At 39.1% G+C, this 14,465-nt stretch overlaps 1 protein-coding gene across 2 annotated transcripts in view; it reads left to right on the top strand.

The window, feature by feature from the left end:
* Nucleotides 1-4,995: 4,995 nt before the first annotated feature.
* The window catches only part of LOC136432218 (sortilin-related receptor-like), a 48,481-nt gene continuing 39,011 nt past the window's right edge, over nucleotides 4,996-14,465 (top strand). For both annotated transcript variants that reach the window (XM_066423274.1, XM_066423273.1), the window contains exons 1-7: nucleotides 4,996-5,264; nucleotides 10,065-10,301; nucleotides 11,035-11,196; nucleotides 11,708-11,775; nucleotides 12,206-12,386; nucleotides 13,242-13,349; nucleotides 13,663-13,832. In XM_066423274.1, coding sequence (XP_066279371.1) covers nucleotides 5,019-5,264; nucleotides 10,065-10,301; nucleotides 11,035-11,196; nucleotides 11,708-11,775; nucleotides 12,206-12,386; nucleotides 13,242-13,349; nucleotides 13,663-13,832 — 1,172 coding nt within the window. In that variant the 5' untranslated portion in view covers nucleotides 4,996-5,018. The remainder of the gene's footprint in view (nucleotides 5,265-10,064; nucleotides 10,302-11,034; nucleotides 11,197-11,707; nucleotides 11,776-12,205; nucleotides 12,387-13,241; nucleotides 13,350-13,662; nucleotides 13,833-14,465) is intronic.

Below are 14,465 nucleotides of genomic sequence, written 5' to 3'. Positions count from 1 at the left end.
CCCTTGATGGATTACAATGATATTTGGTATGTGGGCAGGTGTTGTGAAGCAGAAATTCAAGGTCGATTTTGGGCCCTCTGGTATGTGACCTTGGTACTGCAGCGGAACTTCAATTTTTGTATCTTTTGACCTGGGCGTGCTGTGGTCTTGACTTTTGGGTGGCAGATAGCTTGTGATGAAAGGAAGAAGTGGTGTAGGTTTGGGCCCCCTAGCAGCTTCCTCTGGAACTGCAGGGGCGTGTTTGTGAGGAGAAAGGAGAATAACTGAACAAAGGAACAACAGATTTCCATGACAGTATGTATGCAGGTAGCTTAGAAAGAGATGTACACAATGAAGTGCAAATCATGCTAATTGGGACTTGATTTGCATAGCTAATGAGGAAAACCTATATTTGCAGTGTTTTCCATTATCAGACTCAACAACATGTAACGTATGTAATTTATGGAAAGTGGATCATCAACAGATACCAATTATACAAAGAAATTCCTAATTTGCATAATTAATGCAAAACACCATATCTCATTTAATTAGAAAATCATAGGACTGTCAATATGATACTTAGTATGCAGGTAGCTTAGACAGAGATATACATAATGAAATGTAGATTATGCTAATTTTGACTTGATTTGCATAGCTAATGAGGAAAATCTATATTTGCAGTGTTTCCCATCATCAGGACTCAAATACATTTAACGTATGTAGTGTGGAGCATCAACAGATACCAATTATTCAAATAAATTCCTAATTTGCATAATTAATGCAAAAACACCATAATTCATCTAATTTGAAAATTATAGGACTGTCAATATTGCAACATGTGTAAGTTAGATAAAGGTGTTTATGACCAAGCATATATTATGCAAATGTGTAAGTCATTTGCATGAATAGAATTGTTCATGGAGATATGAGGTCGTGGAAATCTTGTTGCACAATGCAGTTGTAAGAATTTTCACCATTTTACATGTACAAACGTCACCTAGAACTTTTTTGCGATAAAACTAACAGTAGTTTGTGACATATTGTACTATTTTCGGTACGTTGACCATTGCCAAAAGGTAAAAATGAATCTTGTTTTTTATTTCAAAATCAGGCGAAAATCGATGTGCGCGCTGATGTCATCCATAAAATTTACTTGCTGTGGCCTTACTTCGGCATACAAACACCTTTGTCTCTAATTTGTTGGAACGATTTTAAGTAAACAGAAAATGATTCTAGAAATTGTACAGGAATTCGTCCACAGGAATCTGTAGTCTACTAGTGATAACAAGGGTCTGGGAAGGGACGGATCATCCATTTCACACAAGGTTAAGATCTGGGAAGGGAACCAACCATTTCGCATAGACTTAAGCTTTCGAAGCTGGAAGACAGGGACCATGCATTTAGGTCAGGTGACTCAGGTTGGAGGGAAATCCATTTCATGCCAGTTGGAGGGTGGGGAGGAAGAAAGCATAAATTTTCTGAAATATAAACCAAACACTTGGGTTCAAACTGTTTATTTGATAGTAATTGTTGACAAAACAGAGGAATGTAAAGTGTACAATGGGTTACAAAAAGGCACAACTAGCACTTAAACACTTATCTCAAAGATTATGTATTTTTCTTGGACAAGATGGCTTTCCAGTGCAATTAATAGAAGGTGGCCAGTCTTGAACTAGAAAAGCCAACATACACGAAATACAAAGCTAAAGGCTAAGTGAGAAAAAATACCTTTCTAGAAAGACTGCAAAACAAGAAGCAAATCAATTTGTAGCAAAATTTAGAACATTGAAGACTACGTATTTAGATGCCATCGGAGCACAGTTCATATACATAATTTATTAAACTACCGGTGCTTACAGTACGGCACATATAGATACAAAGGACATTCTTATCTTCCAAACAAAACTGTGTTTGCATGACCTTATGTACCACTTTAGCTTAACTACATGATAAAGAACAATGTAATATACATGATTGCTGTAAATTTGTACACTTTGCATTCTATAAAAGGTCATTAGCAAGAACTTCATCTACAGACCGCTGGGACCATGCCAGAGAGTTAACTTGATTTCTTATTGTCATTCCAGTTCTAGGTTCAACCTAGAAATGTCCCCTTTGTCTACCTGAAACATGTATCAGTTGAGAGAATCATGATCTCTTGATGGATGGCAATGTGTTGAGTCCATTGTGATGACACCATGAGTAATGTTGCTGGTGAGGGGTCGAGAGCAACAACTACTCATGCACACAGGGCTCCAGCCTGTTTCTGCAGTATACAGGCACGATACATGACTGATTCGATTTCTGTGACTATGTCGATGGCCGGGATTGCATTCGAAGTAATTGCATAGTTCAGTGTTTCAGAGATCAGGGATTTCCCTGGTCCTGTTAGCTCATAACTACTCTGGCTCTCCAACCACCTGCATTCCTTTCTATCCCTGTACCATTGTATTGGTTCAGGACTCCAAGATACGACACAAGGCAAATTATGTCCTGGTCTAGGTCCCCGACAACCACCGACCACTACATAAACAGAAAGGACAACAGGTGGTAGAAGAATCAAAGCAGGGAAGTCCCCGATCTCTGAAACAATGAGCTTCACAGCCACCCCGAATACAATCTCAGCCATCAACACAGTCACAGAAACTGAAGCAGCCACACACCGGGCGTGTACATCACAGAAACGAACTGAAGCAGTGCGTGAAAAAGTAGCCACCACTCACAAGATGCCCCAACGCCCTACCAGCATTATCAATCAGGATGTCACCCTACCATCAACCGAGAGATTGTGACAATGCCTCAGAGGGAATCGTATGATCAGTTAAAGCTATAAATGCAACATCAAGAATCATTAACTTGATGGCATCAATAAGATCCTGGAAGCTGTAGAGAGATGTCGGCTTCTTGAAACTGAAAGAAAGTGAAAAACAATCAATCAGGATAAGGCAGACTATCGTCTTATTTCTTTGAATATTTTGAACAAGGCAGAAGGATGACCACATATGTATGAGTACAAAAATAAAAATTATTCACAAATGAACAAATACATGAACCATTTTAATCCAGCAATTGAGTAGTGCCCATTCATACAGACCCAACTCTGTACGTTGTGTTTTCGAGGAGTAACTGTTGTTTTTCCGACACCGCACCCCTCCACGTCAGACGTTCAGTGTAGACTGCCCAAGCGGCAACCAAGTTATTTATCGTTCTGCTAAAACATTTTCCTATATGCTTGGAGTTTTGGTGTCCACAGAGGTTTTTTTGAGGGAGGCATGGTGTTCAGCAAGTTCTTGTGATAATAGATCAACTGGGGTGGGTTGGAAACCCTTTTCAAAGCTAAAATACTAGATTCAGTGTCCCGAGAACTCCCTGACACGATCCCAATAGTATGACATCGGACACCACGTGAGTAGGTCATCAGCCATCGACCTGCGTACCGGGATGCCAGACTGTACTAACAAGGTATAGAGTGACAGGCGGGCGTCCACAGAGTTTGCGCGGACGGATTCCTGTACAATTCTGGGAATTATTGAAAAACGGGCGTAAAATATACTATTAAGGTCGCTCCTGACTCTTTGCCAAAAAAAGGGTTTCTACCAAACTGTAAATCGTGCAAAGCAGCTATAAAATGGGTAGATACATGTCGTACATTGCAAAAAGATATTTCGGAAAGCGGATACTAATGTCTAGAATGCCAAACTCAAAGAAGAAGACGAAAAAACAAAACAAAAATGAAGAATCCATTATTTGGTATACCATTCTCTGTGTGTTTACAGTTTAGTCATTTGTTCAACCTTCCTGGCCACGTAGATGAAGGCACATTTGTTTTGGAAAACTTTTTTTATTCGCACGCTCGCATCTGTTTTGTGGTTCCACATAGCCTCAGCACGCAAAGAAGTCTAGTAGCGACTAACAGTTAACTATAGGTCTAACTAATTCTATGAACTAACGTTAGACAGCGGACACTGTTTCTCCACCTAGTAAACTAAAAGTTGAGAAAGCGGAGAAAAATAAAATTCTTTACTTCATCAAGGAATTCAATTAATAAATCAATTGGGCTTTATTCACGTGAAACACACACGTTAAAACTTACTTCTGGAGATTTTTTATGTGACATTTTGTTCATTAGTTGAAATTGTTCTGCTAGTTGTTCCCTCCACAGATGTAAAAGCAGTCGGTGGCTATTCAATAGTATAATGGTTATCTTCAATATTTACCCGCCCTTAAGAAAACACCCAACCTTTTCAGATTCATGACACAGCAAACGTTACGAAACCATACTGGCCATCTGCCAATATTGAACTGCGTGTTTCTTTGATAGCCTCCTTAGCAGGCAGTACAAGTTGGGCTAAACTTTGTGCTTGGATTGTTCTGATGGCTTTCCAATTATATTGCACTCGGTGTCTTGTGAGCTGCCTCTGACTGTCTGAGAACTGAAAAATAGAATTGAAATACTGTACCATCGGAAAAAAAAATATCATAAGCCCCCCAAAAGTCTGAATTGCAGAGCCTGCTAAAAGAGGCCATTATTTTGGCGGGTAACTACCACCTGTCGTAATTCCACACCTTGTACCTGGCACCACGACGGGTCACACAAAAGCGTCTATAAATCAATCCGCCTGAAAACAAAGGCAACTAATCATGCATGACTGGAAATGTCAAAAGTAAATCATATAATCATACATTTGTTGAAGATATGATCTATTTATTGACTACTTCACGTTGTTCATAAACGCAAATACACTAGACTACTTTGAGGACTACTTTGTGGTGGGTGTTATACATGTAATCATGCGACCAAGGAGACCTAGGATAACATTAAGGGGGCGAAATAGTTTATACATTTCAATAATGCCTTGAATTTAGCAATCAACTTGTACCAATGATAATATCAATAATAGATAACAAATTATCAAGTACAATGAAAATAGTATAGTGTATATCTTAGACGCTGTTACTATATTTGACGCATTCCTGAGTAGGAATCACCCCTTCGCCGAATTTACCCATGGTATATTCCAAGTCTCATAACATCCAAGATGGCGGTCGTGTGGAAGTTTCTGTTTGTGTATGTTGTCGTTTTTGTACAGTTTTCAACTAGTTTGAGGCCAGGAATCAAGTCCAGAAACTTGCACTTGCCGAAAAGAATATGGCAGGATGCACAGGACAAGGGTTTCTACCAGATAGACAGCGGTTCCTTTCCGGTAGAAGATGTTGACGGTGTGGACTCGACTCTTGCCCGCGTCAAGAGAGATCACACTTCTCCCTTGCCACAAGTCAGCAGGGTACGTAAATATCATCTTTCCAGATCCTGCTACATTATTAACGCCGGCAAAACAGTCTACGTGAATATCATCCTTTCCTAAAGCTTATTCCCAATCCATTGTGTAATAGTTCTCGTTCATTGTTGCGTTTTGAACGCTTTTGAAATCCCATGCTCCCACCAGGAAGTTAAAATTTGTTTCGTCACACGTACAAACTAAGATCAGGTGATCTTTTGTAATATCATGTTACGTCTGTCCCCAACAAGTCCAAATATATGCATTGTGTGGAATTATCAGACGGACAAAGATAGTTTGATTTTGTTTTTTCTGGAAATTTAGAACCTACACAGAATAATAGCCACCAATATTTAGATAAAATTCACCTGGCAAAAATAAATTATGTCTGAGACACTTAATTGTTGTGGGTTACGTATGATATTTACTCATGTCTTCTCAGAGGTTGTTTAACTGTTTGATTTACTACTTCTCAAAGAGCCCTGTCGGTGTTTTGTAAATGGTACGTGTGCTCGTAAGAGACAGGTACGGGCTGTGATCTGGAGTAAAACTAAAAGGCCACGGAAAGGGCAAAATTATGGCTTGTTCACATCCCCGTCGCCAAACTGCGACACCCGGGCGAGCTTCTCGGAATAAGGGATGAGGGAGTGTTTGGATTCACATGGCGTAGTACTCAGCATCACATTTTTAGCAAAAAAAGAGAATTTCGCTACTTTGGTAATATTAGCATCTGATCTTATGTAACATCTTGCAGAAATTTTATTAAGTCTTGACTTGACACTGTATGCAATGCGGGGTGGTGTTTTGTACGCATGAAAATGTTGCATGTGAAAAACGTTTGTGTGAAAAATCTATGCATTGAAATACGCAAAGTAGGTAACTCCCATGGGATTTTAAAACTTTTTACTGTTTGGAACTTAAAAGTTAAAAATTGGAATCAAGTATCATATTGTTGCATTCTGGGGTACAAAATCCCAGAATGTAAAACAATTTTTCAGTACTGTACATTTTCTGACATATTTCTGGGACTTTCCATGTGCATTTTTTGTACATGCAGATGACTCATTTCCATGAAATAGTTGTATTGTATTTAAGCTTTTATTTAATGAAGCTATTGTTTGGTAGTGTAGGTGCGAAAGCTGTTTAATTGTCATGACTCATAGGCACCTGACAGCCTTTACTGTTGACACTAGGATGTGTACTGACAGTAAGCCTGGACTGGAACATCCTGTCAATAGTGAAAAAAGTCTTGTTGACAAGAAACACAGGAATCCTAGGCATGGCATACTGTGTTTTTTCACAGGAGCATCCTGTCAAAAGTGCCTCAAAGATTCATCCTCCGTCAATTGCCTCAGCCAATCTTGAAGATAGCATGTAAATTGCAAATCTTCAAGCTCAAGATTCTTACATGTACATGGGTACCCGGTACTTTTGTTAGGTCTTATATAGTGACAAAGGATTTAATCATTAAACACATGGATGGCCAATATTCCCAACACAGCACAAAACAAACACTTTTGTTTTTGTCATATTGCATGATAATGGAAAATATACCCTTTAGTTTTACTTGATCTTTACTACTTTAGGTTTTAATACATTCAGGGGGCATGTATATTTGATGGATCACATTAAGTTCCTTATGTGATAATGAGATATTCTTTTTCCCTGATAGCTAATTACGATTACAAGATCCTTGTTATGATCTTTTTTGTTACATTTTATTTTACAATACTGACAGCCTACTTTATGTCAGTGGTCACTGGTTAGATGATTTTTGTAATCTTTGAGTTTGAACACATTCCATCAAAAATTTGTTATGGTACCCCTTTGCACTAAAAAAACCCAACACTTCTCTATGCCTGGTTCTTCTTGGACTGCTGCTTGTGTATGTCATCGTAAGTGTTCTCTAACATTTGTTGACTAAGACCCAAGAGACTGTTTGCATTCAAACTGACACAAAGCCAGGAAGCTTGACAACAGTATCTTACTCATCAATATTTAATTAACCAATACGTGATGGGTGCAATCAGTCTGACCAAGTATTTCTAGATTGCCACAATGTTGATCACTCGACACTTTTCATGAATTTCGTATTGTATGTTGGCTTAGATTTAGATTAGTCTACTTTTATCGTAATTGCACATGTCTTCTCTATACTGCATTGCATCGTTTTCTTTGTTGTATAGTATTCAAAATGTACTAGAGTTTTTCAATCGCACAATTGATATACCCTAAATTATGTATATAATGATAATGGTTTTAAATTAATGTGAGCTGACTTGTAAATACATTATATACCCAATGCAGACTTTCCAGTCTACCATGTTGTAATGCTTGTATTATCAATAAAGTTTCATAGTTTCAAAGTTTTTATAGACTGCATGGAACTACAGGGCTTGAAATTCATTTGTATTTTACTATTTTTAGGAATAGGGATACAGGTGCACCTAACCTAAAGATTTAGGTGCAGGAAAAAAGTGAGTGCACAATATGAAATAAATCAACCCATACATGTATTTGATAGCTAACTTCAAAATTCTAAAGAAGTAAAACAGCAAAGATTTTCTCATTATATTCTGATACTTAAGTTAATCAATTGTCAAGAATATGCGGTATGCTGCGTAGTGTACAGTAGTATTTTGTACATTAGACATACATGTATGTTAACCTACAAAAATATCTAGTTGCTCAGTGCACCCATGGTCGAATTCGATGCACAGATGCAATTTTGGGCGTACAAAAATGCATATTTATGTATGTGTATTTTTGGCCCTGAACTACCTGTATGAAATATATGAATGTTGATTGAAAGTAAATGTTGTTTGGGTTTTGGTTCCGTATAAAGCTTTTTGTGACAAGGCTACATGACATCATTGCCTTGTGACTTGTACTGGTCCTACCTGTTCCTCCTGTACCGTAAACCTTCGAACATTTCTGGTGGTTTCATTTTCATGGAGACCTCTCTGTTGCAAATTCATGACACCACAAATATGCGTTCCCAATGTATTACTTCAGAAGTTCTGTACTACAGACAGTGACTTGTTTCACCCACAAACTTGAAACATGGCGAAAAACCCCTTTTGTCCTTTTGTTTTCTACCACAAAGTTAAGTCCATGCAAAAATAAAAGAATCTACAGTATTCTGTAAACTGCCCCTCGGGGTAGATCCTTGTATTGTGGGAAAGATGTTGCAATACACATTCATGTTTATTTATGAACTACACTATCTATTCTGCCTGTTGTAGACACGTATCAGTTGTCGTTTTTATTTTTTGTTGTAGGTGTTTCTTGTTTCGCAGCTAATGCTGCATATGTTTATAATACTTAATGTTAGCAGCTGATGCTGATGACTTACGTAAAGTGCTGGCAAAGGTCAGTGACCGATGGAGATATATAATAGCAGTCACACTTTGCAAACATTACAGGTTCTTTGCTAATATTTGCTGAAGAAGTGGCGGCAGGCAATTGTGTATACGTACAGTAAAGACAGGAGTGATTTGGGAACAGTCTGAGACAGGCACAGTTAAATTTTGTTTGTTCTGCTTTTACATAACGCAACACTTTTGTTCAGTAAGGTACAAGACCTGCGTAAGACCAGACTGTAAGGTATGATCCATTCATACTGGGATGGACCCCTACTCTTTTCGATAAGTGCGGTGGGATCTTTAACGTGCTCGGAATGTGACTCTCCTCTAACACTAGTCTTGAGGTTTATGTCCCATCCGAGAAAACATCACTAACCAAAGCTATAGTTGTGACCTTAGTTGTGAGTTGAGTAAAAAAATACATGAAAGTGATAAGTGCCTTTCTCAAGGGCACAACATTGGGGCCTGCTACTACTAGGGATTCAAACCCAAAGTCAACAACCTTAACCACAAGACATGCATGCCTCCTTGTCAGTTGAAGTTGTCACCACAAATTACTGAATTACAAATTACTGTGTACATCCAAGTGAAGCTCAGAAAGAAGTGAAAGATAGCAAGCTTTGTATTGACTATGCTGTCTAATGGCACATTTATATTGCTAAGGTTATTAATTATTAAACAAGGCACTTACAATACATGTACATGTTGTACATTTATTTAGCTGTCTAGAAAGTACAGTCTCAACAATGTTTTCTTTTAACATCTTTTTTATGTGTTTGTCTATAATTTTATAAGACCATGAAGGTAATACTTGAATATACTTATAGTTTGCATAATACAGTAGTGTATTTCTTGCAAGACTTGATTATCAGATACTATGCATGGGAAAATCTAATCAAGTTGAGTGGTAGAAATATTTGTCATTCCACGTGCCTCAAACTTCAAAGTACATCTACATGGATGATGATTACTAAGTATAAATACCTGTCTGGAATTATTTTTGAAATTGAACTGAAATATCATCATACCTACATCAATGTACCAATAAAAACTCCTGTTTTAAGCACCATATCCAGAAGTTACTGTAGACGTTGAAATTTCTGCAGTGGTTTCAGGTTCACGATATTTGTAGTAACCTCTTCACCGTGGATGTAAAACCACCACAAAAATGCTTATTTCGTCTTCTGCCCACCTACTTCTTTGTTTCCGCAGCAAACCACACAAACAAGTTGTCGGCTGAAATTTTGGAACATCCTCACTAAGACCCTAAAATTCCTAGCAGTCCTGACGTCTAGAAAACCTGTGTCTAAATTGGGCCTAAGTCTACAGTATCCCCAGCAATGCTACTGATCATAGACATCCAGGTATATATGTAAATCGTTCATCTTCTGTCAGCTGGTACTAATCAACTACATGTAACTAATATATCCCATTCCCACAGTGTGCCCTGAATGACAGCCACCACCAGTTGGTCATCCACTGGGCTGGGGAGGGGAGTGACCTAATTGTGGCCCTGGCCAGAGAACCCCACGCCACTGCCCAGTCCACCAGCAACGTGTACATCTCCCAAGACTATGGCAAGAGCTTTGTGGAGAAACAACACCAGTCCATGAGGTTGGAGAACGGCTCGGATTCCATCATAGACAACTTCTACCATAGCCCGGCAGATATCAACAGGGTATGTAAATATTGAATACAACTTGGTGTATTTCGTATAAAGTACCTCCCGACTTGGGGTCAGTTCGGCCTCCGCCTGTCGAGTTATCTGACCTAGGGAGCTCGAGGGTCGGGACACCCGGGACTGGGGGTGATGCGGAATACACTGCGTTGTATCTTATTTATGTCATACCCACCTGAAAAAAAACAACATTTCAATGCAAAATAGGCCAGAAGTTGAGAGAGCTTTGTGTCCTCAAACAAAAAATTGTAACAACATTGATTCTAATGTCCGAATCAGGTATTTAAGTTTTTGACAGCAGTGCAATCGGCCTACTCGAAGCAAGTTCGAATCAAACTTGAGAAGCCTGTACAGTACTTTAAAGTATGGACTGGTCCAAACACCTGTATCAAAGGTTATCCTGGCCCGGGTATGATATACTAGTAAGCCTTCTTATGGCCCCTTTCCACCCTGAGCGACTGTACAACAATAAAAATTGGATTTGTGTAACCCTTGATTTCATAATTGAAATTATGATGCAAGATGTAAAAGTATGATGTAAAAGGCAACAAAACACACAAAATGTAAAAAAGGATTTGTTCTTTATTTGCGAAATTCTTTGAGTGATCTGTCAAATTTTTTGTTGCTTTCAATTGAAGCAAGTTGTTGTTGTTTGAATTCTATTTTATCTAAACGTTTTTAATCATCTCTTTGACATTTTCCAACTCTGTATTAATGTGTTTTGTTACTACAGTACATCTTCACGGACGTGGTTCATCGGCGCATCTGGCGCACGACAAACGGCGGTAATAGTTTCTCCATGGGCTATGTTCCGTTCGTGCCCACCAGTCTCCTCATGCATGAGTCAGACAAGAGCCTGGTGCTGGGGATGGACGAAAATGACCATCGTAGGAGGGTACGTGGATATGAAACAACTTTGTTTGTTTGTTTGTACATGTATTTGTTTGGTTGTTGTTAAGTACATTTCTACCTCTGTGAAAATGAAGGTATTGTTTTTGGTGCATCTGTTTGTCTGTCTGTGTGTGTTTTCACACTTATTGTTACATGTTGCACACTTGGGGGATACTGACAGGAAATTAGGTCAAAGGACCCCAAAAGGTCCCAAAAGAGGTTATGAAACTTTATGTCATTTCCTGTCTTCAGTTTCTTGCTATATGCATACATGTGTATCTGTTGCCTGATGGAAGCCAGTGGGAAAATGCATACTGTCAGACAGAATCAGCGAGAAATCCACTGTAATGAATAAATAATACAATAAATTCACAAAAACTTTCATTAGTGCACAGAGGTATGAGATTTTGATTTCTTCGTTTGTCTGGGATTAACTTTATGATAGACTGACAAGTATTAGATTCTTCTATGCTTCTGTTTGTCCACTGAAGGAATGATTCATATTTCTGTTCCAGTTGTGGATCTCCCAGAATTTTGGCCGTGGTTGGGCAGTCATGCAAGAAGATGTCAAATCCTTCTATTGGTAAGTATGAAATTAATATTATCAATGCTATCTTACATGTGTAGCTATATTTGTCCATAGTATGTCCTGCATGCCTTTTTATGTAGAATGCAATCAGCAGTTTTGATTAATTCGTAGTCAGACTTGTCAACTTTAAGTTCAGCCACTAATGTATTGCAAAATAGGCGTCTGAATTTATCCCTAAGGGAAGCCAGTCTGCCAAACTGAACACAATACATAACCACTGCCCTCTTGAATTTACATGTACCATAGAGCATTGGCAGTAGCTCTCCCCTCCCTGGGGGTTAGGACAAACATGTAAAAATCCAACTTTAAGTAGAACCAACTAGTTTCAAATGAAAGGGCTATTAATATCACCAAGATGTCTACCATTTATTTGTGTGCATTTATTGATACAAATCGCTGACCGTGGGATGTATCTGTTTTACAGGGGAATCCCGCCATATGACCACATCAATGCGGTGTACGTAGAGAGGGTGGAGCCTGATGGCAAACACACGGTGTTGCAGTCTGACGACTTCTTCAGCCACGAGACGTACATTGCCACCATCATCCAGGGGGTAGATGACTTTGAAGTCAGGGACAGCTATATGTTTGCCACAAAGTCAATGGTAAGACAGCAAGGCTAAACGTCAGGCTTTTAGCTAGGGTTTATAGACAAGGTATCAAGAAGTTGGGTGGGGGGCAGACTTCCACAATGGGCTCTATGTATCAGCAATTACCAGATAGCTTTGCATGTCAATCACTTTTCATGGCATCCCAGTGTCTGGTATGAGGAAAAAACAACAGTTGTAGTGTGTGTGCTTTGAACACTAGCCTCCGTTGCAGGCTCTGAACAGGCTTTTTGGGGGGCTAAATAATACACTTTTTGCAATCAGCCCGTAACCATCAGCCACCCTGTAACCATCAGCCGGCTAGATGGTTACGGGGTGGCTGATGGCTACGGGCTGGCTGCAAAAAGTATATTATTTAGCCCCCCAAAAAGCTGGTTCAGAGCCTGCAAAGGAGGCTATTTGAACACAATGTACATGTTATAACCAAAGAAACATGGTGTCCTCTGGGCATGTAATTTCTTTATTTTCTTAGTTTGCCTGTTTCATAACCTTACTTATCGTTCTATAGACCAATCCCATAGTCCTGTCTACCTATGTCAACAAGTACAAAAAGCAAAGTAAAAATATAAATTGCAAATATATCTGATTGTCTTGCTATCATTGGTTGAACAGATAATTGTGATGGACAGTCAGGATCGGTCTATTCTTGACTGCCTGAAATCACTGTAGGGTGTAAGATAACGAGTTATTACAGAAGTACAGGTACTGTATGATTGATTGTGCTTTACCTTGAAGCAGGTATATACATTACTGAGAATTCTTTAAGCTTGATACAATATTATTGTCCGGTTGTTTTCAGCAACCAGCATTGCAAAAATAGTAATGCCACTTTCTCTCTCATTCTTTCTACAGCTGGTCAACCCCAGATTTCCCACAGCTATGAACATCACCACCCTTTGGGCGTCCTACAACAGGGGACCTTTCAGCAGAGCTGTGTTCCCTACAAACCTACCCACAAAAGTACGTCAGCAACTTTTTTTACAAATATCTACAACGCTTACACACAACAAATTAAGAGTTTGCTACTCTGGGGAGCTTTCTTGTGGGCCGGTGCAATGGCCTAATGGGTAGAGTATTTGCCTTGTATACGGTAGGTCGTGAGTTCAATCCCCGGCCGAGTCATACGAAAGACTTTAAAATGATACATACTGCTTTCTCTGCTTAGCACTTAGCATTTGGGATCGAGTATGGTACTACCTGTAGCCCCCTGCTGTAGTGATTGCACAAAGTTGTCTCACAAAGTGAGTCGTTCTTTTTTGTATCTTTGTTGCAGGAGTTTTACATTCCAGATGCCTCGGAGAACCAGGTGTTTGTGTGTGTGAACCACAACCACACCCTGACTAACCTGTACATCTCAGGTGTGCAAGGTGTGGACTTCTCCCTGTCCCTGGAGAACATCCTGTACTTCAACCCCGAGACTACTGGATCCGAGTCTCTACTCAGGTATGTAGAGAATACAGCATGGCATATTTTAAGTTGCTTCAGTAATTATTTTTGGCAAACCCAAGATGCTTTGGTTGTAATGTTAATGTGATTGGACCAAGAAAGCTGGTTATCTAAGGTAACACCCAGGTATTTGTGATTACTAGCCTCTGTTAGTGTGTGGTTAGGAGTTGTAGGAGTTTACCACAGATAACATTAACTTTAATTATGTCAGTTGTGGGGTTCTTTATCAAAAGCTTTAGCAAAATCTGTAATTATCATGTCTGTTTGAGACTTATAAAATGGTGTCAAGTAAACTACATGTAGCTACTGTAACAGTAAATCATTGGTTGTCAAAATGAGTTGGGTTTCGCAGGATTTTTTCTTTCAAAACCCATGTTGATTGTTTGTGAGGATAGAGTGCTTGTCAAAATGTCAAAAGAGTGGATTATATGTTCCATGGTTTCACTACAAGTGACAGAGGGTGATATTTGGAGGGATCGCCAGGTTTCATCAGGTTTGTACGTGTAAGTCACTGGAAAAACTTACAGCCACTCTATCATTGGTTGAACTGTTAATTGCCATTCTCTCATTGGTTAAACTGTTGTCTTGGTTGTGATGGACATGCAGCCACTCTCTCATTGGTTGAACTAT

Source organism: Branchiostoma lanceolatum, chromosome 4 (genome assembly GCF_035083965.1).
Source record: "Branchiostoma lanceolatum isolate klBraLanc5 chromosome 4, klBraLanc5.hap2, whole genome shotgun sequence".
NCBI classification, from domain to species: Eukaryota; Metazoa; Chordata; class Leptocardii; order Amphioxiformes; family Branchiostomatidae; genus Branchiostoma; species Branchiostoma lanceolatum.
Note: the sequence above shows the minus strand (reverse complement) of the source record. Positions and strands in the feature narration are given on the sequence as shown.